Source organism: Panicum virgatum, chromosome 4K (genome assembly GCF_016808335.1).
Source record: "Panicum virgatum strain AP13 chromosome 4K, P.virgatum_v5, whole genome shotgun sequence".
Lineage (NCBI taxonomy): Eukaryota > Viridiplantae > Streptophyta > Magnoliopsida > Poales > Poaceae > Panicum > Panicum virgatum.
Window position 1 is genome coordinate 47,778,705 of NC_053139.1, and position 25,402 is coordinate 47,804,106.

At 52.2% G+C, this 25,402-nt stretch overlaps 3 protein-coding genes and 1 long non-coding RNA gene across 7 annotated transcripts; 2 read left to right on the forward strand and 2 right to left on the reverse strand.

The window, feature by feature from the left end:
• The first annotated feature begins 183 nt into the window (after positions 1–183).
• LOC120704581 (transmembrane protein 53-like) lies at positions 184–3,445 on the forward strand. Of its 3 annotated transcripts, none has more exons than XM_039989031.1 (6): positions 184–392; positions 836–946; positions 1,197–1,958; positions 2,053–2,158; positions 2,374–2,573; positions 2,940–3,445. In XM_039989031.1, the coding sequence occupies exons 3-6, from the start codon at positions 1,285–1,287 to the stop codon at positions 3,217–3,219; spliced, it is 1,260 nt and encodes a 419-aa protein (XP_039844965.1). In that variant the 5' UTR covers positions 184–392; positions 836–946; positions 1,197–1,284; the 3' UTR covers positions 3,220–3,445. The 3 variants fall into 3 exon arrangements, with proteins under 3 accessions (XP_039844965.1, XP_039844966.1, XP_039844964.1); XM_039989032.1 differs by having other exon boundaries at positions 1,078–1,958; positions 2,940–3,441; XM_039989030.1 differs by having other exon boundaries at positions 1,194–1,958; positions 2,940–3,441.
• A 10,714-nt stretch (positions 3,446–14,159) lies between these two features.
• LOC120704583 lies at positions 14,160–15,616 on the forward strand. 2 transcript variants are annotated; one of them, XR_005687607.1, is made up of 4 exons: positions 14,160–14,349; positions 14,470–14,553; positions 14,635–14,812; positions 14,996–15,616. XR_005687607.1 is itself a non-coding variant. In XM_039989033.1 (4 exons), exons 1-4 carry the CDS (start codon positions 14,245–14,247, stop codon positions 15,051–15,053), a joined length of 447 nt encoding a protein of 148 aa, XP_039844967.1. In that variant the 5' UTR covers positions 14,160–14,244; the 3' UTR covers positions 15,054–15,616. The 2 variants fall into 2 exon arrangements, 1 of the variants encoding a protein (XP_039844967.1); XM_039989033.1 differs by having other exon boundaries at positions 14,470–14,575.
• A 295-nt stretch (positions 15,617–15,911) lies between these two features.
• LOC120704584 lies at positions 15,912–20,152 on the reverse strand. Its single transcript, XM_039989034.1, has 3 exons — positions 19,905–20,152; positions 19,576–19,634; positions 15,912–19,223 (listed from the first exon to the last, which is right to left on the reverse strand). The coding sequence occupies exon 3, from the start codon at positions 19,121–19,123 to the stop codon at positions 16,370–16,372; it is 2,754 nt and encodes a 917-aa protein (XP_039844968.1). The 5' UTR covers positions 19,124–19,223; positions 19,576–19,634; positions 19,905–20,152; the 3' UTR covers positions 15,912–16,369.
• Positions 20,153–22,942: 2,790 nt separating this feature from the next.
• LOC120704585 lies at positions 22,943–23,435 on the reverse strand. The gene is made up of 3 exons (XR_005687608.1): positions 23,364–23,435; positions 23,151–23,199; positions 22,943–23,073 (listed from the first exon to the last, which is right to left on the reverse strand). It is a non-coding gene; the product is annotated as an uncharacterized LOC120704585 (long non-coding RNA).
• Positions 23,436–25,402: the final 1,967 nt, after the last annotated feature.

Genomic DNA, 25,402 nt, shown 5'->3' on the forward strand with positions numbered 1-25,402 from the left:
AAAATAACTTTTAATTTGGAATGGAGGGAGTACTTAGTTCTCACTCTCCAAATGATGAGGAGATGGAATATTCTCTCCAAATGATGAGGAGATGGAATATTCGGTTCGAGGGAGAGTCCATGCCGGCCCGGCCCAGACCAGCCCAGCATAGCAAGGAAGGAAGGAAGGGCTGGCGGGCCCCACATCTTCATCCTCTTTCGTCCCCCCAGGCTGCTTGGGGTGGTTTGGTCGGGCTCCCTCGCCGCGCCGCCGCCTCCTCCTCCTCCCTCGTGCTCGGCGGGCATCTCTTGCCTTCCCTCCCCTTCCCTTCTCACCCGTATAAGTATAGGATATCGCCCTCCTCTCCTCGGGGTCGTCGCGTCTTCTTCCTCCTTCCCTGCCTGCCTGCCCTGGTACGCATCCCTCCCCCTCCTCTTGCGCCATGAATGGATCGGATCGGATCGAACCCATCTGCCTGCCTGCCTCATGCACCACATTTGATTCATTCGTTCCTGCAATTCCCCTTCCTGCTTTCCTGGAACAAGCTAGCTTCTTTTCAATTCCAAGGTCACCTCTCCCTCCTTCCGCCAATGTTGGGGACCAAACCAAAACGCAAAGCAATGTCTACCTTTGCTTCCTTCCTAGTTTGATTACGCACGCCACGCAAATCGCTTCCAACAACCACCGTCCTTGACTGCCCAATTTCTTTTCTTCCTCTCCGGCTATCTCCTCTCCTTGAAAACGCCAAATTATTTACCAACCCCCATATGCAGCACAAGCTTATTTTATTTCATTTTTCCTCTGACTTGCTCCATGTACCTCGTTTCCTCCTAAAAATTGCTGTTACGTTTTGCAGGAGTAAGGAAGCAGACAGCAGCGCACCGGGCTCGGCTGTCAAATTCTCTATTTGGCAGCCAGCCCGTGTCCAACTCAATCCTCCTATTTCGAATTTTACCTACACCACCTGGTAAATCCCCACCTTCTTTCTCTTACTACTTCACCAATTTTATGTGTTTTTTTTTGTCTTTGGCATTCTGGCATATTGACCGTGACAAACACGTGCCCGCAACGCCATTCTACCCCATTCGCCGTGTCCAGTCCTCTTCTCGGGTCAACTGCGCCGCACATAAAAGAAAAGCCAATTCAATTTATGCAAACCGCGTGTTAGGACGGACGGACGGACAGCTAACCTTCCTTCTTTCCTTCCTGTGAAGCAGGGCAAAGGTGAGGCAGATAAATAACGTGCGCAAGTTCCTCCTTGGCGTGTGACAAGAATCTCGTTGCTTCTGAGAGGCTCCACAACCCATGATGGCTTCCTTCTCAGGACCCCTCCACCGCCCCCTCTCCGCCATGGCCATCGCAGCCTTCGCCGCCGTCTCCTCCCTCGAGCTGCCCGACAAGTTGTCCCACCACAAGCTTTCTGATGCAAGCGCGAAAGCAGATGCGCTTGTGTCACTTCGAGCCACCAGGACAAATGTTCCAGCGGCGCCTTCAGCCTCTGCCCTGTCTGTGCAGCTATTGCCACGCAATCTCCAGAGTTTGCAACCGTTGAAGGCTCCGTTCGCGTCTTTGCCGGTCATCCAGACGGTTTACCAGTATGCAAGGTTTACCAAGACCTCGGAACAAGACGATGCGATGCCCGGAATTCCTTCCTCGTCGTCTGATGTGCTGTACCGCTGGCATCTGCCGGACCCCAGGGTCTGTGCCGAATTCCCTGACAAGTCTCAGACGGTGGTGGTTCTTCTTGGGTGGCTGGGCTCAAGGCAGAAGCATCTCAAGAGATATGCTGATTGGTACACCTCCAGGGGCTTCCATGCTGTCACTTTCACTCTCCCAATGTCTGACATCCTCAGTTATAACCTTGGAGGGAAGGCTGAGAAGAATGTAGAGATGCTATCTGAACATCTTGCTGGCTGGGTAAGGGAGGAGAGTGGGAAGAAGATTATTTTTCACACCTTCAGTAATACTGGTTGGCTTTGGTATGATACCATTCCTCCTTGTTTTTCTTCATCGAGAATGAACTCTCATCTTGATTTTGATGCTTAATTTCTTTGATTTTTTTCTATATTGCAGCTATGGCGTAATTCTGGAGAACCTACAACGGCAGGATGCTTCAGCAGTGGAGAAAATTAAAGCTTGTGTAGTAGACTCTGCACCTGTTGCTGCACCTGATCCTCAGGTACAAATTTTAGCTAGACACAGTTAGTTATTGGATCTACAGCTCATCATGAGCTTTCAGTTAATTTGACTCGGTGATTCTTGAGCTGCTATTGAAAAGTTGTCATCTGCATTCTTTATATCTGAATTAAACAGCAAGCCATCTGTTACTGGCATCTTGTTTGTTCTAAATTGTAAATAACAAACTTGTTTGTATTGTTTTCTTCTGAACTCTAGGTTTGGGCCTCTGGCTTCTCAGCTGCCCTCATGAAAAAACGTAGTAGCACCACAAAAGGACTAGGATCAATTGATTCAAGGTCTGATGTCCTAGTTGTGGAGTCTAACATGGAGCCCAAGCCGGCAGCAACAGAGGCAGTTCTGCTATCAGCTTTGGAGACCTTTTTTGACGTTGTTTTGAACTATCCAAGGATCAACAGGTATGCATGTTGTCCACATATGAAACAAATCATTTGGGTTTCAGTCTTATCTATAAGCCCTTTTCAACTGAAGACGGGGGCATCTGTGACCTCTAATTCCTCACCTCACAAAAACTAAATAATTGAATTGCTGATTGTGGCGGTACAGTCACATCATGGTCCACCATACCTTGATGTTATCTTTGTGGTAGTTGATATTGCATTTGCATCAGAAAAAATGTGGATGACTGTGGTTTGCAAGTAACAGAATGCCTATATGATCATAGTCTAGCAAATACACCATAATAACATTTGTTTAAATTGGTTAAGTATTTATAAATGGTGGCAACTCCACCACAGCTGAGCTCATAATATCCTTTTTAACAGGAGGTTATCTGATGTCATGGAGCTTTTGTCGTCGAAGCAACCAAAGTGCCCCCAACTGTACATATACAGCTCCGCTGACAGGGTCATCCCAGCAAAATCAGTGGAGTCATTCATCGAGGTGCAGCGGAGAGCGGGGCGCGAGGTGAGAGCCTGCGACTTTGTGTCGTCGCCCCATGTGGATCACTACCGGAGCAATCCTGGGTTGTACACCTCTCAGCTGAGCAACTTCTTGGAGGAATGTGTCCTTACAAACCGTCGCCAGAATGCAGGGTCATCATGATAATCACGTTGTTGCAGCAGAATACAAAACAGTTGGTTGTTTTATTCTTTTGCTCCATGGTCTTGAATTGAAATGTATCAGGGATATACGCCGGTCGGTTATACCAGGAGACTCTGACATGTTCTTGTTCTTCCCCTTTGCGGGGCTGACTCTAGCCTCTAGGCGCACAGTTGTAAAAAACGTTGAGATAACAAAAAGGAAAATGAGATTCAATTCTCTGTTTGGACTGACTGTCACACTGATTTGCATTATGTACAACTTGTCGTGGTGCTGCAAACCACAGCCGGGTGGCGGAAGGCACCCGTCCTAGCCCAGAGGGTGTGTACTCGGGGGTTAGCTAGTCCTAGTCCGGTCTCACTCAAGAACACGATGAACACAGCAAGATTTAGAGTGGTTCGGGCCGCCGGAGCGTAATACCCTACGTCCACCGTGTGTTGTATTGCCTTCCCACGAGAGTGAGAGAGTTGCGAGAGCTTGTGTGTCTGGAGATCGTGCTGTGCACAGCGAGCGCCTCCCTTTTATATCTCAAGGGGGGCGTGTACACAGCTGTTGGGTCCCCGACAGGTGGGTCCAACGATGTAGTATAAAATAACGTACTGTTCATACATTATGGCGTCGCAGGCAAAGTAGATCTCTCTCCTGGATTCCCTTGCCTGCTCTCGGAGCCCTTCGTCCATCATGTCCTGGCGCTGTCTTGTCGGGGCGATGCCAGATGAGGCTAGTGGCGTCGCCTGCCACGTAGCTTAAGCATGCTGTGTAGCCTGCGGCGTAGGCGGCATGATGGAAAAGTGCCGTGCCGTCGTATCCATTTAATGCGGCAGACGGGCCCTGCGCGGGTGCGGCACAGGCGGCTGCACTGTGCACCTTGGTAATACGCGGTGCACAGCGAGGCCTGACAAAGGCTGTCTCGCGTACCGCGGCGGCAGAGTACGCCTTGTCCATCTGCATTAAATGCAGTGGGTGCGCGAGTCTTCCAGCGGAAGGCTCGCGCTCGAGCCCATGCCTCCGGGCCACATGGCGGCTCCGGACCCCTACGCGGTAAAGGGGGGCAGGCGCAGGAGGTCCCGGACCCCTAAGGGGGTTCGAGGTCTCGGCTGTCAGCTCGGATCTTCCCTTGCTTAGAGGCACGTGGCGTCTCCGGACCCATCCCCAAGCGGGGAACGGGTTCGGGGCCGTTGGCCTGGTGAGGGAAGAGCCTGGCCTGTGGGGCCTGGCTACTCCGTCCTTTCCACGCAGTTACGGATAACTACGCGGGTCCTGCTTTGCCGCTGTAAGAGTGGGTATCCCTGCTATAGGGTACCGACAGTGGCCCCCGGGCCCACCTTGGGGGAGGTACGAACCCACAGGTGGGGCCACTTTTGCGATTTGGCTCCATACAGTTTGAAGCTTCTTACTGCAGGGGTCTTGACCGGCTTTGACCATCCATCGGGTTGTTTGCTGCCTCATCACATCGCAACGGCTTACTGACTGTGGGCCCCACGCACAGTGGTTCCCCTAGTCACGCGCGCGACGCTCGGCATTGTTGCGGCCGGGGTAAACGGATCATTTACCACCGGTGCAGTTCCCGAAAAGCTCGGCCACGCCAGCGCTTAATACGCGCACGTCAGCTCAGCTTCCGCCTCGCTCCCCGCGCACGGGGGCGACGGTTCAGATCCCGTCTTTTCGCACCCTTGTTGGTTACCCGCTCACCCCGCCAGGTGGGCCTAGGCCCCCATGTCATGGACTGGGCGGTTAACGCCAGGCGCGGGCGTCGCTTGAGTTCCGGCGACGGTTTCGGAGCGCGCCGGTTGAGTCAGGCTTTATAATGGGGCGTGCCGCATTCCGCGGTTACTTTCCCGCATTCGTCTTCTTCCTCCCAGCCTTTGCTCCCCTTTGCCTTCGAGCTTTCCTTGCCCTTCTCTCCCCTACGCAGGCTGCTCCTCACTCCACCAAGAGATGGCATCCCTTGTTCATCCCCGCCGCTACCAGACCGAGGGAGAGTTGAACACAGTGCGCCGCCTGCTTGGGTGGAGTGCTCAGGAGACCGGCTGGGGGGTGCGAGCAGGCTCGGTTCCCCTTGGCAACCTCCGCGCCGGGGAGTTTGTGCTATTCACCTCGCACATCTCCACCGGCGTGGGACTGCCGATTTCTTCGTTCCTGCTGTTGCTGCTGGAAGACTTCGGCCTCCAACTTCAGCATCTGACGCCCCACTCCCTCCTCCTAACATCCATCTTCGTGCACTTATGCGAGATGTTCGTGGGAGTGCGGCCCTGCGTCATCCTCTTCCGCTACTTCTTCATTTTGGTGAGGTCCGGAAGGAGCAAGGACGAAGTGGGGGGTACTACTTCCAGATAAAGAGTGACCTGCCGACTCCTTACATTCTCGGCCTTGCTGGCGGAAAGTGGGAGGAGTGGCGCAGGGATTGGGTGATCGCCACCACCGAAGCCAACGAGCGCCTCGCCCTGCCGACCGAGGGGCCCGCCTCCGACCGCGCAACCTGGAGGGCCAAGCCGTCCCTGCAGCCGGAGTTCGACTCCGTGCTAGACAAGATCAGGTCGCTGGCGGAGAGCGGCCTCACCCCGTGGCACATGCTCGGAGACTTCGTGAAGCGCCGAATCGCCCCCCTGAAGCAGCGGACGCGCCCTGCCTGGAGCTTCACTGGCCTCAACGACTGCAGCAGGACCCACTGCGGAGAGGGGAGCGACCTGACCCAGGAGGCCTTGGAGGTTCTGGTGCGGAACGTGACGGGGGACGCCTTCATCCCGGAGAACCTGATCCTCCCGCAGAGCATAGTCCCCCTCTGCGAGGACCCCACGAGGGTGGCGGTGCTGGCTACCCTGCCAACTCTGGACGACGGGGTACTGGCCCCACGCCAGACCGGAGGCGACCCGAACCGTGGGCTCCGGATCCCTGGCGCGTCCGAGGATCAAGCTACGCTGAGCGCTGCGGGGTCCGGCGCCACCACGAAGGGGAAGCAGGCCACGGCTAGCAGCGCGGCCGCAGCCAGTTCCAGCCGGGCACAGAGCAGCTCCGGTGCATCGTCGGGAGACGCAGGCCGGCGCAGGCTACTCAGGGGCGACGGGACCCTGGTCTCGGAGCCCGCCGCGAAGCGCCAGAGGACCTCTGAGGGTGCGGGCTAGGGTAGCTCCCGGGCTGCCGGCCCTCGCGGGTCCTCTGGGGCGACTGCAACACCACCATCGCCGCCGAGGAATTCCTCCCGCCGGCAGCAATAGCAACAGCAGCAGCAGTGGCTGCCGCAGGAGCAGCTGCAGCAGGCTCGAGAGCGGCAACAGCAGCAACAGGTACAACCTCGGGTCGCGCCCGTGCCGCAGCCACGGGGACAGCAGCAGCAGGAGCAAGCCCGGGTTGCACCTGCATCGCAGCTGCAGGGGCAGCAGCAGCAACAGCAACAGCCGCAGGAGAAGAGGCTGGGCCTCCGAGGACGCTGGGTACCCGGTACTTCTGGGTTAGTGTTATCCTGCTTTCTTCCCTCATACCAGGTGCTCTGCTTTTTTCCTGAAGGCTTTTCCGCTTTGTTACCAGGTCTCCTCGCCCCAGCAGTTCTTCTACCATCACCGGCTCGTCGGCTGGTACCCAGGCGGCCTCGGCGTCGACAGCAACGGCGACAGCGGGTGCGGGACCCTCAAGTACGGCGACCTATGCCAGCCCAGTGGTGCGTGACGTGATGCTGATAGGCGTGTCATTTCCAGACTCAACAGCGCACAACGCTGCGGCGGCGGGGGCGCCGGTGCTGGGTGCAGCAGCGCCCGACGCGACGACGGCGGAGGCGCTGGTACTGAACGCAGCCGCACCCGACACGGCGGCAGCGGAAGCGCCGGTGCTGGGTGCTGCCGCACCCTACGCCACGGCGGCTGAGATGCCGGCTCTGGGCGCCGCGGCCCCCGATGCTGCGGCGGCAGAGGCGCCGGTGCTGGGCGCGGCCGCACCTGATGCGGCGGCGGCGGAGGCGCCGGAGCTGGGCACGGCCGCACCCGATGCAGCGGCCGCGGGGGCGCCGAAGCTGGGCACGGCCGCACCCGGCGCGGCGGCAGCGGAGGCGCCGGAGCTGGGCACGGCCGCACCGGACTCGGCGGCAGCGGGGGCACCGGAGCTGGGCACAGCCGCACCCGACGCGGCGGCAGCGGAGGCGCCAGAGCTGGGCACCGCTGCACCCGACGCGGCGGCAGCGGAGGCGCCGAAGACAAGTGCTGCAGCGGAAGCCCCCACCTCCAGCTCCGGTCCTGTTGCAGAGGAGGAGTTGGAGGTGGTCTTTGGTAGGCGGCTCCTGCAGCTCCAACTCCCAGAGGAGGATGCGACTCCCCTCCCCCAAGTGCTGTTTCAGGTTCGGCGGTCGATCAAGGAGGCAACCTCCTCCGCCGAGGCGGCCTTCCGGCGGGAGTGGTCTGCTCTGGAGAGCGAGTGCCAGCGCCTCTCCGACTGGCACACCCGCCTGGAAGCGCACACGAAAGCTGAAGCCTCCCGCACTGCAGAAACTCGGTCGAAGCTCAAGGCGGACCAAGAGGCCTACCGAGCCAACCTTAGGAAGGTGTTTGACCGGGAGTTCGCAGTGTCGAACTGAGAGAAATCCCTGGTGCAGCGGGAGAAGGATTTCACCCTGGAGGTTGTTGGCTTCGCGGCTCAGCGGTCCGACCTCGAGGCTCACCTCGCGGCTCAACAGTCCGAGCTGGAGACTCGCAGCGAGGACCTCGAGGTCCGGAGGCAGGAGCTCGATGTCTTCTCTGCTACTCTGCAGGGATTGCGCGAGCAACTGCAGGAGAGAGCAGGCAAGCTGACTGATGCCGAGGCGGAGCTGGAGGAGGCCCGGAAGTCCCTCTATGCACGGGAGGCCCACGTCACCGGCATAGAGAAGGAACTTGGCCGCCAGCTAGACTCGCTCAAGAAGCTGAAGGAGTCGGCGGAGCAGAAGGAGGCCAAGCTCTAGGAGAGGTCCCGCGAGGTGGAGGTGGCCAAGGCGGCTCTGGACACCTGGGTGCAAGAGGCGGTCCGGGAGGCGGTCCGGAAGCACCAGGAGGACCAGCGCGTGGAGGCCCAGCGGATCGCTGACTGGGCGACCGAAGCGAGCCTGGCGCTGGTGCCACTTGGACTGAGCCCGATCCAGGTGGCGGAGCCGCCAGCTTCGATAGCTGACGCCCTCCCGGTGCTGAATTCTGCTTCGGATAGGCTCCAGCGCCTAGGGCCGGTCCTTGCTGGACAGCTCGAAACCGAGGGCCGCGAGCTGATCCGGATGGTGGCGGAGCACATCCTGACCTGCCTCTGGAGCCACGACCCGACCATCTCGCTGGCGCCCGTGGTCGATGGCCCTGTAGCGGAGACGGAGGCCGCCGCTCGGGACAGCGTGCGGGAGGTCGTTGACTTCGTCGCCGCCTACTTCAAGCGAGAGCCTGCGGACCCTTAAGCTGGGGATTGTATCTTTTGTATTATGTAACAAACGTTGTATTAGTTGAAATTTTTTAAAATAGAAGAAACTTCAACTTAGTTGTTTGTCTGTTGTTGATTTGCGGTATACAGCACCCCAGCGCCCTGGCCCCCTGGCGGATAGGTTCAGTTGATCGGACCTGTCTGCCACGTGAGCCGTAGAAGATACTCCGGACCTCCTTGGGCATAGGGCTGCATAGCTTGCAAGACGAGCAAGTGCCTTATTCCCTGTGTAGTATACAGGACTACAGAGAGAAGAATCAGATTCGCTTATACAGTAGCAATGATACTGCAACTTAGTTGTTTGATGCATGCAGAATCCATTCATGATGTCTGGGACAAAGCGGATGCCCCGGGCCCCCTGGGAGATAGACTCAGTTGTTTTGAGTCTGTCTACCATCGAGACTGGATCTTGATCTGCATGAAGGCTTTGAAGCGGATGCTAGGACCCCCTGGTAGGTAGGCTCAATGGTTTGAGGCTGGCTACCACCAGTCAGGGCTTAACCTGTGTACCATTTCAAATTTACAGCTTAGTAGTAGGCCCGCGGGACTCATCCCTGACCAGTCCCAGGTTGGTACCAGGTCCGGGGCTCTAGATGCGCAGGTCCAGGTAGCTCTGTGCTTGTTACAGAGTGGTGGAGTGCGTAGGCTTAGGCTACGGGACCAGGCTAAGGCGCTACACAGGGCTCCGGACCACTACAGGAAACAGCACGATCTTTCCAGACCTGGCTTCATCGCCCCAGGCCTTTCGCAGCAGTGGGCAAGGTCACTTTGTTGTACTCGATCCTTTGAGATATAAGACTGGACATGCCGTGTTGGACTTAGGAAACCAATTGTTGAACTGGAACGAGGTCCGGGTCCCTAATTACCCGGCTCCAGGTACTAGAGTACTCGTTACAGGGTGGTGGAGTGTGTAGGCTTTTGGGTACGGAACCAGCTAAGCGGCTACACAGGGCTCCGGACCACCCCAGGAAACAAGCACCCGCTCTCCAGAGTAAGTCCCTAGGGGTCCGGACCCTTCTCCAGCAGCAAGAGGGTCCGGATCTGTACGGCAGTCCAGTCAGCTCAATGCAGATCTTAGTTGTAGCAACAAGAGTTGAGGTCCCCGCGGGGGTTAGAAACTTGGAGAATCGAAACGCGAAAATTAACTTGACACAAAGACAGAACTAGGAGAAAATCTTTCCTTTGCAATCTTGATGCACATGGCTTGCGCGATGGATGCCAGAGGCCGGGTTTACGAGGTCGGACCTCTACCGTTCTGAGCTGCGCGTTAGCCGACGGTGCGATGGATGCCAGAGGTCGGGTTTACGAGGGTGGCCCCCAACCGCTCTGAGCCGCACGCTAACTCTATCTTATTACAAAGGAAAAGTTTATTTCCCTGCTCTGCCTAGGTGTCAAACTTACGCAGATGCTCTATATTCCATGGGTTGGGCAGCGGCACTCCATCTTCTGTGGCGAGGCGAACGCATCCGGGCCGGCATACCTCTGTAACCCTGAAGGGTCCCTCCCAGCTGGGGGAAAGCTTGTGGAGCCCTGCTCGGCTCAGGATCCATCTGAGGACGAGGTCGCCAGCCCGGAGCTCCCTACTGTGCACGAACCGTTGATGATAGCGCCGGAGCGCCTGGTTGTAGCGTGCATTTCGGATTGCTGCTCGCCACCTTCGCTCGTCAACGAAGTCCACGTCGTCGCACCGCAGCTGCTCCTGCATGGATTCGTCAAAGGCCTGGACCCGTGGTGAGCCCAGGTGAATTTCTGGGGGAAGGCATGCTTCAGCCCCGTAGACCAGGAAGAACGGAGTCTCCCCGGTGGCTCGGCTGGGTGTGGTCCGGTTGCCCCATAGTACGCACGGAAGCTCGTCAACCCATTTGGCACCATGCTTCTTCAAGCAGTTGTAGGTGCGGGTCTTGAGTCCCCTGAGGATCTCTGCATTTGCTCTCTCAACCTGTCCATTGCTGCGGGGATGTGCTACGGACGCAAAGCATAGCTGGATGCCGATGTCCTCACAGTACTCTTGGAAGAGTCTGCTTTTGAATTGGGTCCCGTTGTCCGCGATGATGCGGTTTGGGACGCCAAATCTGCACACAATGGACCTGAGGAATGCGACTGCTGATTTCTTAGTGATATTCACCACAGGGGTAACCTCCGGCCACTTGGTGAACTTGTCGATGGCGACATAGAGGAACCGGTACCCGCCGACAACCCGGGGGAATGGCCCCAGGATATCCACACCCCACACAGCGAATGGCCATGAGGGCGGAATCATCTGCAGAGCTTGAGCCGGGGTGTGTATTTGCTTTGCATGGAATTGGCATGCTTTGCAGGACCTTACCAGCTCAGCCGCATCCTGGAGTGCTGTTGGCCAGTAGAAGCCATGCCGAAAGAGATGGTGGTGTTCATCCACCTCTGGTGCGGCGCCGCCTTCGGGACCCCCGGCTTCACCGAAAGGACCTCCCGGCGAAGGGTCTTCACGTCCCGCCGGGAGACAAGCTCCCAGCTTCCGCCATACATTACGTACAGCTTCTTGCGGCGGTCGCCGTTGTCGGAATCGGAGTCGTCGTCGTGATAGACGCCCTTCAGCTCTCGAGCGGGGGATTGGTACCCCAGCTCCTTCTCCCCGGCCGCGGCCCCGCTGTCGGAGGCCTTCTCCTTGCCGGCCCGCTGGCGAGGAGGGGGTGAACCGTCCTTGGAGGACTGCTCACGCCGCCCACTGACCCGCTTCGCGAGCTTCTGGATCTCGCAGCAGTCAGCGGCGCTGTGGCGAGCGGTGGGATGCACTGGGCATGAACCTCTGCTTCCACCTTGCGGGCGAGGGCGTTTGCCATGTGCATTCTGGCCCCCAGCCGCTGCCGCCGCTGCCGGCGCCGCCGCTGTCGCTGCTGCTGCAACGACTGGTCCGCCAGAATGCGGTTCCCCGCGACCCCGGTTCTTGTTCTTCTTCTTCTTGCCACCGCCCTGAGCGGTAGCACTGGAGCCACCAGCCTTGGCGTCTCCGTCTTGGGGGGCTGAGTGCCATGTACGGCCCTCAGCAGCCCTGGCACACTTGTCTGCCAGGGAGAAAAGCGTAGTGACGCTTTCCACCTCGTGCGTCGCCAGCTTCTCGAGCATCTTCTCATCACGTACCCCCTGGCGGAAAGCAGTGATAATAGATGCATCTGAGATACGAGGAATGGTACCCCGTACCTTGGTGAAGCGCGAGATGAAGGCCCAGAGCGTTTCCCCGGGTTTTTGCCTCACGGCGTGAAGGTGTGCCTCCACACCATGCTGCTGGTATGCACTGGCGAAGTTTGCTGTGAACCTCGCACAGAGCTCTTCCCAGGATTGGATCGTCCCAGGTGTGAGGTTCATGAGCCAGGTCCGGGCTGGCCCAGACAAGGCTACATGAAAATAGCTTGACATGACGGCGCCGTTACCACCAGCCGCTGTGATGGCGGTAACGTACACCTGCTGGAATTCCGACGGGTTAGTAGTACCGTCGTACTTTTCCGGCAGGTGGGGGCGGAACTTGGGTGGCCATGCCACGGCGCGGAGGTGCTCCGCAAGTGCAGCACATCCCACCCCAGCCACTGGTGCGCCTGACTGTATCCAAGCGTTCACCGGAGGCCTGGGTGCCACCGCGTCCAGATCAGCATTGAGGTTGCGACCCTCAATGTTGAGACGGCGCTCTCAAGCCCTCTCGACGGAGATGCGGGCATCCTCTCCCGCGCGCCGGCGGTTGAGCTCCGCCCGCAGGTCTTCTGTTCGTGCACCCCTCACGGTAGGAGAGCGCACGGACGCCGATGCACCGCCCTGACGCTGGTGGTAAGGTACCACCGCGTTGCCGGGCGGAGGTCGTTGCCCATTCCTTGCAGAACTGGGGGAGGCCTGAGCCAGGTGGAGGAGACGGTCAATGTCGTCCCGCCACTGCTTCAGGGCGTCTGGCGAGGCTGCCTCAGCCGGGGGGTTGCGAAGCAACTCCCTAGCCGCTGCCAGCGCTCCGCCGCTCGCAGCCTGTGAGGGGGCCCTTGATGGGCGCCCTGACTATTGCCGGCGAGCGGCGCGCGCCGCCGCCAACGGTGGCTGCTCCACAGGCACAGTTGCCCCTGGAGCAGGAACGCGAGAGGCATGTGGCGTGGAGGACGCCACACCCTCTGTCATCTCCACGTCGTCCACGCGAACCATCGAGACGAGGAAGAGATGAATTGCGACCAGCTAGCTGTCCCTACCTGGCGCGCCAAATGTCGTGGTGCTGCAAACCACAGCCGGGTGGCGGAAGGCACCCGCCCTAGCCCAGAGGGTGTGTACTCGGGGGTTAGCTAGTCCTAGTCCGGTCTCACTCAAGAACACGATGAACACAGCAAGATTTAGAGTGGTTCGGGCCGCCGGAGCGTAATACCCTACGTCCACCGTGTGTTGTATTGCCTTCCCACGAGAGTGAGAGAGTTGCGAGAGCTTGTGTGTCTGGAGATCGTGCTGTGCACAGCGAGCGCCTCCCTTTTATATCTCAAGGGGGGCGCGTACACAGCTGTTGGGTCCCCGACAGGTGGGTCCAACGATGTAGTATAAAATAACGTACTGTTCATACATTATGATGTCGCAGGCAATGGAGATCTCTCTCCTGGATTCCCTTGCCTGCTCCCGGAGCCCTTCGTCCATCATGTCCTGGCGCTGTGTAGCCTGCGGCGTAGGCGGCATGATGGAAAAGTGCCGTGCCGTCGTATCCATTTAATGCGGCAGACGGGCCCTGCGCGGGTGCGGCACAGGCGGCTGCACTGTGCACCTTGGTAATACGCGGTGCACAGCGAGGCCTGACAAAGGCTGTCTCGCCTACCGCGGCGGCAGAGCACGCCTTGTCCATCTGCATTAAATGTAGTGGGTGCGCGAGTCTTCCAGCGGAAGGCTCGCGCTCGAGCCCATGCCTCCGGGCCACGTGGCGGCTCCGGACCCCTACACGGTAAGGGGGGTCCGGGCGGGCGCAGGAGGTCCCGGACCCCTAAGGGGGTTCGAGGTCTCGGCTGTCAGCTCGGATCTTCCCTTGCTTAGAGGCACGTGGCGTCTCCGGACCCATCCCCAGGCGGGGAACGGGTTCGGGGCCGTTGGCCTGGTGAGGGAAGAGCCTGGCCCGTGGGGCCTGGCTACTCCGTCCTTTCCACGCAGTTACGGATAACTACGCGGGTCCTGCCTTGCCGCAGTAAGAGTAAGTATCGGTACCGACACAACTCGACTTGTATGTTTAGCCGTATCTGTTGGTTTCATATGGCCAGCCAATTCTGCTTCACCCCGTGCTTCATACTGTTATTACTAAAACTGGCCTGCACGATGATGGGAAGGAAATTTCTTCTCCATTTGATGATTGCTTCGCATGAAGTAGGATGGTGCTCTTGGCATCATATTAAAAATTCTAAAATAGGAATATAATTAAATTTGTATGATACAATGTTTCAATTCTGGGTGAAAGACAGACTACGAGAAGGTGAAATCTTTGAATCGTGGAACGCCTGGTATTATTTATTGTTTACAAAAAAAAGGAAAAAGAAAAGAAAGAGGGCATCATACGGTCCAGATCTCATCCATCTCCCCCGCCGCCCGGCCCAAAGGGAACGACGTCCCTCCCTTTCCTCTCCACTAGGCCTCATGGCTCCCGCCGCCAACGCCGCCGTCACGCCGGAGTCGGAGAGCAAGACGCGGCAAGATGCACAAGACAAGCGGTGGCTTCAAACCCTCTCAGAGCCCGAGCTCGTAACGCGATCTTTCTTCCTTGCTTCCTTCCCACCCAATCTCTCGAATGCAACATCGATTGATTACTCTTCTCCGAGGGCCAATTTAGTGATAATCAACTTTCCGTATCAATCTTTCTAGGGTTTGTTGATCGGCCTCAAGGAGGTTGCCATGACCCGGGCCTCCAACGCCGGCCATCCTGACCTCGCCGACAAAGTCTTCCATGTCCGCGCGCTGCGGGCTCTTGGTATGTCACCTCACTTACCTCACGCACACAAGTATTAAAATTTCTTGTGGATTTTGCAGCGTTCGTTTTGCTGGGAGAGTTGAAAGAGCGACTAAGACAAGCCTCGGTTGATACGAGTATGTTGGAGATGCTTGCCTTGCTAAATGGCCATGATCCTGAGGAGGTGGTCAGGCCCCACCAAGATGTGATGCCACTGCCAAATGGTATCAACAAGAAACGGAAGCAGATGCAGGATGGGTACTTACTTCTTGCTGCTGCTGCTGCTTGTTTTCCTTTGTTACTGCAATAGATGTCTGGATGATACAGTAATAATTTCTGTTTCGACCACTAGACTGTAACTATCAGTTGCTGTTAGCAAAAGATTTTTTTTTGAAAGATTTTAGCGAAAGAAAAGAAATGTATAATGCTATTATTGTGCAGGTGCGATGGAGAGGACGCCCAGAATCCAAAGAGACGAAAAGCAATAGGAGAGGACTGATTGATATCTGGAGCTGCCAAACCACAAGGGCTTCTTAAATCTGACCAAGTGGAAGCGAACTCGAACTGAGCCCGCCGTTGTTGGAATTGAAATGGCTGTGTCCTGCCTGATGGATGTTATTCTGACATGGAAACCAGCCCTCCATTCTCAGTGTAGCAGTTTTAGACGAATTGGCAGCCAGACATGCTTGTCAGTTTATAGAGCTCATTGTTAGTTCGGTTGATTAATGATGGCAATGATACACAGTTAGGACTTGATAGGGAAGAATCTCGATCCCGCTCCTTGTGTACTTTTGCTGAAAGATGAGGACTGAGCCACTGATCTCAGTCGCTTGGCCATATCCTGGGAACGCAAATACCACCGGCTTACTCATGCCTCCGAACAAAACAGAAAGGCAAAATAGCCACTTTGGTTCCTTCAACTTTGCTCTAAGGACCAAGTTGGTCTCTCAACTTTCAAAAAGACCAATTTGGTCCCTCAATTTTTGTTTTTAGGTCAAATTTGTCCCTATGCTAATGTGATGCTCCATAATACCATGAGATAGATGTGAAGAGTCATTTTTACCCTGAGCTTCTTCTCATACTCAATTTCCATTATTATACAGTTGTAATTAATCAATAACAGGTCACAATAGATCAATTATTCTATTTGCTGGTTTGATGTCTCTCATATTTGTTGAAATGCTATTTCGTATTAGTCTAGATCATATAACAATATCATGTACATATTTGATTAACTTATTGCCAAACAGAAATACCCACCAAGACACTTGCCAAAAATCAGGTATCAACAACAAAGGGCGCAACTCATACAAACAACTGATGCATCCAAGTTTCAAAAACTGCCAGAAGGATACAAGGGTTAAATGCGCAGCTCGTAAAAATGATATGTACAACAGTAATTGACCATATAACTTGCTCTAACCCAGGGAAAAGGAGATGGATAAGAAAAGGATGCATTTCATCTATTGAGTTATACGATGATTTACATAATTTCAGCTTTCCGCAGAGAGCAATTTGGCTATATTATGTCATCTAAAACAAGCTAATACATTCACAAAGAACCAGATCTACACAGGGTGGCTTTCCAGCAGCTAACAATGTCCATGCCATGGTGACGTCTCTTAAATCTACCTGTAGCTGACCTCTTATTCAGTTCTCCGTGTATGTCTTCAGACCTAATAAAGCTGACCCATTTTCTGGTGTCAAAGAAATACCCTAGAATACAATGTCCAAGGTGCCGCCATAAACGGAACATCGAACAAACCATTCAGAAAACAAGACAAAATCGATTACAGCTGCAACAGACCTTCATGCTCAACGACGTGAGTACATATCCCAACCTGACTCAGGTTCTTTTCGCTTCAGCACCAACCCAGAACTGCCACCTTGTGACCTAGTCCTCGCACGTTCATCCATAAAGATGGTCTGACCCTGGTAGGACACGGGCCAGTAGCTTCCGGCTTCCCTACGTGCACCATCAGATGGCACTCCGTAGTTGAAATCCATGCTAGGATGATAGTAACTCAATTCATTAGATGAGGGTGGGGTTGCTCTGGTGCTGAAAGATGGATGAGAAATGCCAAGGCTTAAGCCTGATAGCGGTGGTATGACTGGTGCACCCTTTGCATCAACCCTGTATTGAACGCCTCCTGGGGCAAAGAAAGCTGGCGGGAAAGGCATAGCAGGTTGAGATGGATAACTGACACCACTATGATCAAAAGTATGTGCAAAAGACTGAATAGATCTCGCAGGAGCTCTTGATTCCGCACTCAGTCCCAGAAAGTTGTGCTGGTATTGTTGCCCATGTTCTTTCTGCCCAACAAGTATCCTCTTACCCATAATTGTCACAGCAGAATGATCGGACGAATCCCTTGCAGGAGTCTTGACAGAAGACCCATCTATTCCGCGTCCAGAACCATCAGTGATTGACATGTTGTCATTCAAGTCAAAGTTTCTGACTGCAGGTTGCCTTGAAGAAGAGGAGGAAGAAGGTTGACTCCAGTTGCCATTGAATTGTTGGCGGTTCCACATAGGCACTACATTGCTTGCAGTGATAGCATCTTCCTCATCGCCACATGAGCAATTGAGGTCAAGTTTCAGTCCTCCGCTCACACCAACTGCTGTAGAAGCACCCTTGGAAGCTAGGTCAGATGAAGCAGGCAGGATTGCTGTTGAGAGTGGCTCACCAGAAGTAGCACTATCACTGTCAGCTACATTTAAATCAAATAGCACATTGTTTGTTTTATGTGAAGAAGCTGACAGCGACTTCTCTGCATCAGGAGTCCGCCGAGGTGAAGCTGGGCGAAAGGCACTGGTTGCAGCAGAGCCTTTCCACCCAAGTCCACCTTCAAAGTGGAGTCGAGCTGGAAACACAGATGAGCCTCTTGAAGCAGCCACAGCTATAGGCATTGACAGATTGACAGAATTACTAAGGATGGACTTGGGATTACAGTCAGCTTCCTCTGGACACTGGTTTTCATTGAGGTCTAAGTTCCCCAGTTCCACACCCCGTGTATGTTTTCTACTCAATGGACCACTGCCATCTGTAATGCCTGATCCATCCTCCTTAAGAGATGAGGAACTTCCTGAATCAGCACTTGTAGTGGAAGATTTATTGTCATTCAGTTCATCAACAGTAGGTACAGGCTGCCGCCGTGCTTCCAAGTCAGGACTATCAGCATTCCTGGAATTAATATCAGGAGAACCACAAAAGGGTCCTCTGTAGTCAATGACCTCCCGTTCCACCTCAATTGCTACCAGACGTGCTACTTCTAGTGCATCTGTATCATCATACTCTGTTAGTCGTGTTGATTTCTCCCCTTTCAATGCAGTCGATTTTGTGTCTGTTGCCTTTGAGGAATCCCCAAAGCTCTTCATGCATCTCTTCAATATATATTCACTGCCCATGCCCGTATCATCTGTACTAGATGATGATGTAGGTCCCTCTTCTTTGCCTGTACTTTCCTCAGACAAACCTTGCAAATCACGGGTTACAGCAGCGAGATGGTTCAAAGTGGCTGCTGTATCCTTCTCTAAATGAAACCTACCAGCTGCAAATGGCTCAGATTCCCTAATACATGAGCTAGTTGAAACAATATTATCCTCCAAATCCATTTTGCTATTAACAAACAGCTTGCCATGTTTATTAGGATCTACAGACATGGCTGCTGGAGTCGCATCCAATGGTGCATCTTGCCCAGAACTGCTCTTTGCATTGATCGAGTTTGACCGGAGTATGCCACTCACGGACAAATCTACATCATTTGAAGCAGAAGTTTCCTTGGTGATGGACTGTCCATCTTCTAAGCCCCCACGACATCCAGATGTAGGGGACGGTACCAAGTTCTTTGCACCCCCTAGAGTTGTGTTTCCATTTGACGAACTTGGAGATGTCAGTGCTGGTGGTTGCTTTTTCGCATCTGTATTATCATTGGTCCGGGAAGGATCAGACAAGGGTGCATCTGAACAAGTCATCACCTCAGTTTTTGATTCATCAACAGTATTTCCACCTTCGTTCGTTACACTCTGTTTATCAATTTCTGTCTTATGGCTAACTTCTGGAGTCTTCTGATCAGTCCGACATGCCTCCTCTTTATCAAAATGTTTGTCATCTGTACCATATTTTGGTACAGTGCTCCACTTCTGACAGAGTGCTCTTGCCTTTTGGTTGATCACGGCATTTCCGTGAGCAAGTAGGTGGTTAACAGTAGATATAACGCCACTCGAAGCTGACTGCTCATTATTGATCGGAAGACACTCCAACGCAGTTAGTATTGCAACAATTAGATCCTCAGCTGAAGTGCTCACATCCCCACCACAATTTTGAGCATCCTGAAGCCAATGGTTGAGAAAGCCAACACCGTTGAGGTGAACGAAATGTTGAAGGCACTCTTCATTTTTGGTGGATGCTAGCGTGTTTGCAGCAGTAGAACACTGCCTTATCATGTCGGCTGTGTTAATCTGGGCAGCGTCTTTTAGCTTCTGGATCTCAGATATAAGCTCGGCCATTCTTGCAGGAGTTGAAATTCCATCCTTCATCTCAGTTAGAGTGAAGAAATCCTCGAGCATCTTGCCTCTTTTATCGCTGGTCTGCTACTTTCTTTACCCTTGGACGGAATCTTTTTTGGGTCCAAAGTTCACCAATATTCATTAAGTTGAAAAAAAAATCCTGAAAGGGGCATAATAATTCAGTGAACAACGAGTAGCAAGGGAAGAAAAATTATCGGTGTGCATGGATCACGTGGACAAGAGTTTGTTGTTAAACGGCCGGCGATGTAAATAAGAAAAGAGGCTTTACTCATGTAATAACCAACGAGAGAGTAAAGTAGTTCAAAGCTGTAAGCATGGGCAACGCGTGGAGTAAATAATCCATTCGTGTTAACAAGGCATGCTGTTTCATTTGGAACAGCACAGCAGCATTTAAGTGACGAATTGCCTTAGCAAACATAGTTGGTATGAAATCAGTAGCGATTCATAAATAGAGGCTAATTCTTGCAATCAATGGTGGGTGGTTGGATTACCTGTGGTGCTGTGGCGGCGTCATATGAGTATGAGCTTGGAAGTCCCCAGGGGTGAAGGTCTGCAAGAGAGGGATAGCAGCAAGTGAGGAATGTTGGATCTTAAGCAAGCGGATGGATAATCCCTCCCATCCCATATTGGTATTGAAGAAATGAAATGAGATGGGGAACGTGTGCTAGCAGTAAATAAAGTAGTATTTGTATGGCATAGTAGAGGAAGGAAGAGTCATTTGATTTGGTTTTGGGCGGCGCAAACAAAGAAATCCATGGGCAAGGACGGAGGATGGATTGAAATTGACGGGGGGCAGAGGTTAGTTAGGGCTTCTTCTTACCAATCGAATGGAATGGAATCGAAGGCGAAGGCGAAGGCGAAGGCAGGGGGGAATCCCGACCGAATTGGGGATTGGGGGGATTGGGAGGACGGACGGCCCCCGACTCCACCTCCACGGCGGCGGCAGCAGCAGCAGCAGGGGAGGAGGGGGCGGTGGGAGGCCTCCTGGATCTGGAGGGGGGAGGAGGCGTGTTCTCTGCGGTGTTGGTGCTCGCCTTCGCCTCGCCTGCTGGGGTTCCGTTCCTGGCCTTGGGGGCTCCACTCCACTGGACTGCTTTTTCTTTTATTTTACTACTACTGCTGGAGCATATCATTTTCTTTCATTCAACTTAGAAAGAACTTTACCCACTTCGTTTCAGATTATTAATCAGTTTAGATTTTTCAGATTCAGCTGCACCTGGATATAATATATGTAGATGTATTGGGGAAAAAACTATATATCTAAAAAAATTAAAACGACAAGTAATTTAGAAAGGAAAGAGTGAATTGAACTTTTCCTATTATGTTATTTGGTCGTCTCTTATATAATATAGAGCCTGATTGGTTGGATACCAATTTTTGCCAAGCCAATATATTGGCTTCCCAAAATTAGGGCATGTCAAAGTGTTGGCAAAAAATTTAGATATTTATTTGAATTAGTGCCAACCAATACTCTCTTTTCTCTTGTTAGGTTTAAGAAGTTTCTAGTGACTTGCCATGATTTTGGTCAAAATGACTAATTTCTAGGCATGAACCAATTGATAGCCAAATTCTATTGGCATGCCTAGATTTTGGCATGGCAAAATTTGGTAGCAAACCAAACAGACTTTCCAACAACAAATACGGCGAGTGTATGTGTTTCCCCTATATTAATTATATATGATCTCTATGATGGACTTTCAAAGAGAGTATCATGCCTTGCTCAACACAACACAACACAACGCTAGTAGCAATAGCAATCAAGCAAAGCAGCAAGAGACGGACGGACGGAAGAGGGTGTGATCTTTTCTCTCTCTCATCGTGTCAAAGCATGACCCAAACTAGAATAAGAGGTATTCCCTTCGTTTCAAATTATAAGTTGTTTGACTTTTTCGATAACAAGTTTGATCATTTGTTTTATTTAAAAAATTTGTACAAAATATCACTTTTTTATTGTGGCATATTTTATCAATACAAGTTTATCAAAAATGACTTAAACTTCAGGTTAGAAAAGTCCAATGATCCATAATTTGGAGCGGAGAGAGTAGGTAGGCAGGCGAGGTCAATGCTCCCTCCTTGCTTCTCTTTTGTTGTTTTTGGCCAAGTAAACCAACGCAACCTCTGGTCAAGACAGGCAGACTGTACAATGGATGTCGGCCGGCAGCCACCACGCACCAGCAATGGATGTCAGTCGGCAGCCACCACGCACCAGCAGAGCACGACAACCTGAAATTGTTTGATTATCTTTACTAAATTTTAGTCCCTATCACATGCAATATTTGGAAACTAATTATGTATACTAAATAGACTAATTATAAAACTAATTACACGGATGGAGACTAATTCCCTAGACGAATCCATTAAACCTAAATAGTCTAAAATTTTATCACATTATTCTACTGTAAACATAGGATAATGATAGATTAATTAGATTTAATATATTTATCCTTTAAATTAGCCTTTATTTTATAATTAATCTATATTTAATATTTTTAATTAGTATCAAATATCACGGGACTAAAATTTAGTGACTCAATCCAGACGGACTATGGGTTTCTGGGCCGGCTCCCCTGACGGACGATGCTCTTGCTCCCGTCCCAGCTGCCTCCAACCCAAGAACCCAACCCAGTCATACTCACTTTTGGCAGCCACTGCGCACTGCACAGCAGCTGCGGCAAGGGCATCCTCCTCCCTACTTTCTGCCTACCCGGGCCCAGCAACACATGCCACATGAAATCCCCGGCGCTCAAGAAACAGCACCGGTTTATCTTTTTGTTGATGTATTTATTTAGAGATATTAGCGTATTAACCAAACCAATTTAACGTAATAAATTTTGATCTGCTTATGGTTTTCTAACAAATTTGATGGCCGTTTTGCTGAACCAAAACCTTCATAACTGATTTAATCAAATATCCAACCTAGAAAGGTCATGGACAACGCAGACTATTGATGCACATCCCTTCAACCAAACACAAAACTACAACCATTCCATCCTCTCAACCAAACATAAAGATAGAGCCGTTCCATCCTTCTAATCCAGAATGGAACCGTTCCATCCCATCTCACTCTCCAACCAAACGCACCCCAACCAAACGCACCCTAAAACAACAGATGGCAACCAACCACTCACATGACAACGAGCTGTCAGATGACGAATGCTAAAAGTTGGCTTTAAGGTCTCTCCACAATCCAAGTTGACCCTTAGATTAGACCACCGGCTCTTTTAGAGCACCGTCTCTTTTAAGGCTCGACCCTTAGATAATCTAAGTCAAATTTTAAGACCATTTACCACCCCTAGCTACAACACATCTACAAGTGTGGTTTCTTAGCATGGTGCAATCTATTGTTATGTTGTTCAATGAAAAAAAAGGGAGGCCCTTGTAACAGCAGGGGTAATTTGGTCCGTTTTCACGTGAAGAAATGATAAACGGGAAGTAAAAGAAAGGGAAAAGTATATGAAGTTCTATTTTACGAATTTACTTTATGAAACCGGTGTTGTTTGATGAATACATGAATTTTGAGTGCTGTTTGCTGGACACCACCGGAAAGTAGTGCTGTTTCCTGAATTTATGCCAATTTGAATATGGTGATGATCAATCAACAAATTCTCCTCTCCTCTGACCTCTCAGGCTCCCGGCCAAAAATAAAAGCCATACTGCCCTGCTCCAATCATATGTGTTGAATGAATCCACTCCATCACATTCACAACGAAGCCAGCTTTGGAGTCATGCCCAGGGCCTTGAGGATAAATGCGTAAGTAAACGCATCTTCTTGTAATTTCTCAAACCCGCAACCACAGCAAAACCATCATCAGCATCTTACTCCTACCTTACTTTGCTTCATCTACAAAACAAACTACTTCTGTACCTTCCCGACTTGGAGAAGTGTCTAGCACCCAGCTCGCACTTGAACAACAGAAGATTGCCATCCGTCTTCAGCTCCCTCAGTTTCGCCACGTATTTCACCGGTTCAGAGTACATCACGCGAGGATCTGGTTCGTTATCACAAACCAAACGACTCAGCTACCTACCAGTATTTTTTTCAAATGCAAATCCAAGGGACACCTACCGTTTAAGCCAGCGGTGACAAGAATGTTGGGATACTCTTGTGCTGCCACCTGTCACATGGACAAACAAAACACCGCAACTCAATAACACTACATGCATGTATTCACAGGCCCACTCCACGGCTAACATACATATTTTCACCAGAAATAAACATCATCCTACCTTCATCATTAGTAAATAATATGCCAAGGGGAACACAAACATCACCACTTACATTGTCAACGGGAGAGTATGATTTCATATAGTAGTAGTATTCTTCTTTTCTTGGATCACCCCACTCCTGAACCAAGGGTAACAAACACAGATTCGTGAGAATGGAAACAAGTAGATAGCCGTAACAGAATGGATGAGTGTACAGCTCGAACAAAAAACATCACAGAATTGCAATTGTCACGCAAGTGCCAACTATTCTGTTCCTATTCTCAGGCACAAAGCATAAGGAAATTAAAGAACAATTCAAAAGCTAAATTTGTTCAGATTATTAAGGAGTCTATATAATAGCTATAATAAACAAGGAATCATCGTATCCTACCCCTGAGACTTGCTCAAGTCTAACGTACCAATCTTTGCCTAAGTATCTAGCCCCAGTCCGCGGTGTGGTGGGACAAACATTCAAAAGGATGCATTGCTTAAACATTTGGATGGATATATCAATTGGTATTGATTTGATGATTTGGTACCCAAATGTGATTAAGTGTTAGGGAAAGGACAAAACGGCACCAAAGAACATTTCCAGAAAGTATCTCTACAAATAATTTTTGCTGTTGTCAGTGGGATAGTTGGATCAAGCATAGTTGTCACAACATCAACAAAAGGGACTCCAGCGACAGCAGCCTTGAATAAGTCAGGCCTCATATTTAGGACAGCACCCATCAGTAAGCCACCTGCACTTCTGCCATTGACGCAAAGCTTTTCCTTGGAACAGTATTTATTTTGTATCAAGTGCTCAGCACAATCAATGAAATCGGTAAAAGTGTTCTTCTTCTTCAAAAGCTTCCCATCTTCATACCATTTCCGGCCCATTTCCCCACCACCACGAATATGAGCTATCACATATACGAAACACCTATCAACTAGAGAGAATATTGATCCTCTGAAGCTCGGATCAATGCAAATCTGCAACCATAATGAGGAACGAGAGTACTCTATCCTGCCTGTGATGAGTGAATTGTCAACCGTGCGGTGTGATCGTGCGCTTGGTCTTTGGATTGCAGGTACACGGGCGTCAAGTGTCGACGGAGAGCTGCCGTGGAGGTGCTGTGGCCGATGGACCGTGCGGTGGACGGCGGTGAAGGGCAGCCGGGACCGGAGCTCGGACCGGACGGCAGCTGTGGCGTCCACTCCTGGATCGAGGGCGCAAGCGGCGACGGAAGGCGGGTTTCTTGGTTTGTGCCACAAAACCAAGGAGGCGGACGGCGGTTGAAGACACCAAGTCGTGGAGGCATGGGCGTCGGTTTCGGGACTAACGGAGGCGACGGGCGTCGACGGCGTCTAGGGCCTCGCTGCGGGCGAGGAGGTGACGGGCGTTGGGCGGCGTCTAGGGCCGTCAGAAGCCCGAGGCGGGAACGGCGTCTAGGGTCACGTCGTGGAGGCGGGAATCTTCCCGCGCGTGAGGTTTTGGCGGTTTTCTCAAAACCGGCCACCTACCCGGGTTTCGCGGACCCTTCAAAACCGCGGACCTGATCTTCATCAAGATGGCGGCATCGCGGAGAAGACTTCGTTTCGAAGAAAGAACCTCGGCCGTCGGATGAGATCGTGTACAGGGGGTGCTGCAGGCCAACCGGTCTGACCGGTCCCTGGCACCGGTCTGACCGGTCTAATCAACCGGTCTGGCCGGTCCAGCGTACCAGTCTGACCGGTCCCGCGGGTATAAATACCCCTTTACTTGTGTTAGGTTAAACGCGGCTTTCGTAATCAGTTCGTGAACTCTTCTGTTCTCCAGGCCGCCGCCCCTGTGTCTCCCTCCCTCTGTTCTTCTCTTTAGAGTTGGTTTTGATTATGGATTTGTGAGACTTTGTATTGGATTTGATTGGGAAAGGAGGCCCCATCCTCCTTGTGCCCTCTGGGCTTTTGAATCGATCCAATCTCGTCGTTTTTGTGCCCGTTTGTGATGGATTTTGATTTCGTTTTTAGTGCACACGATTGCGACGGTTCCATGAGCTCTTTGTAGTGGTTCCTCTGCTTCTAGCCTCGGACAAACCTTCTGGAATCGCTAGCTCTTCAGAATAGGAGTTCTTGGGTTTTTTGAGAAAA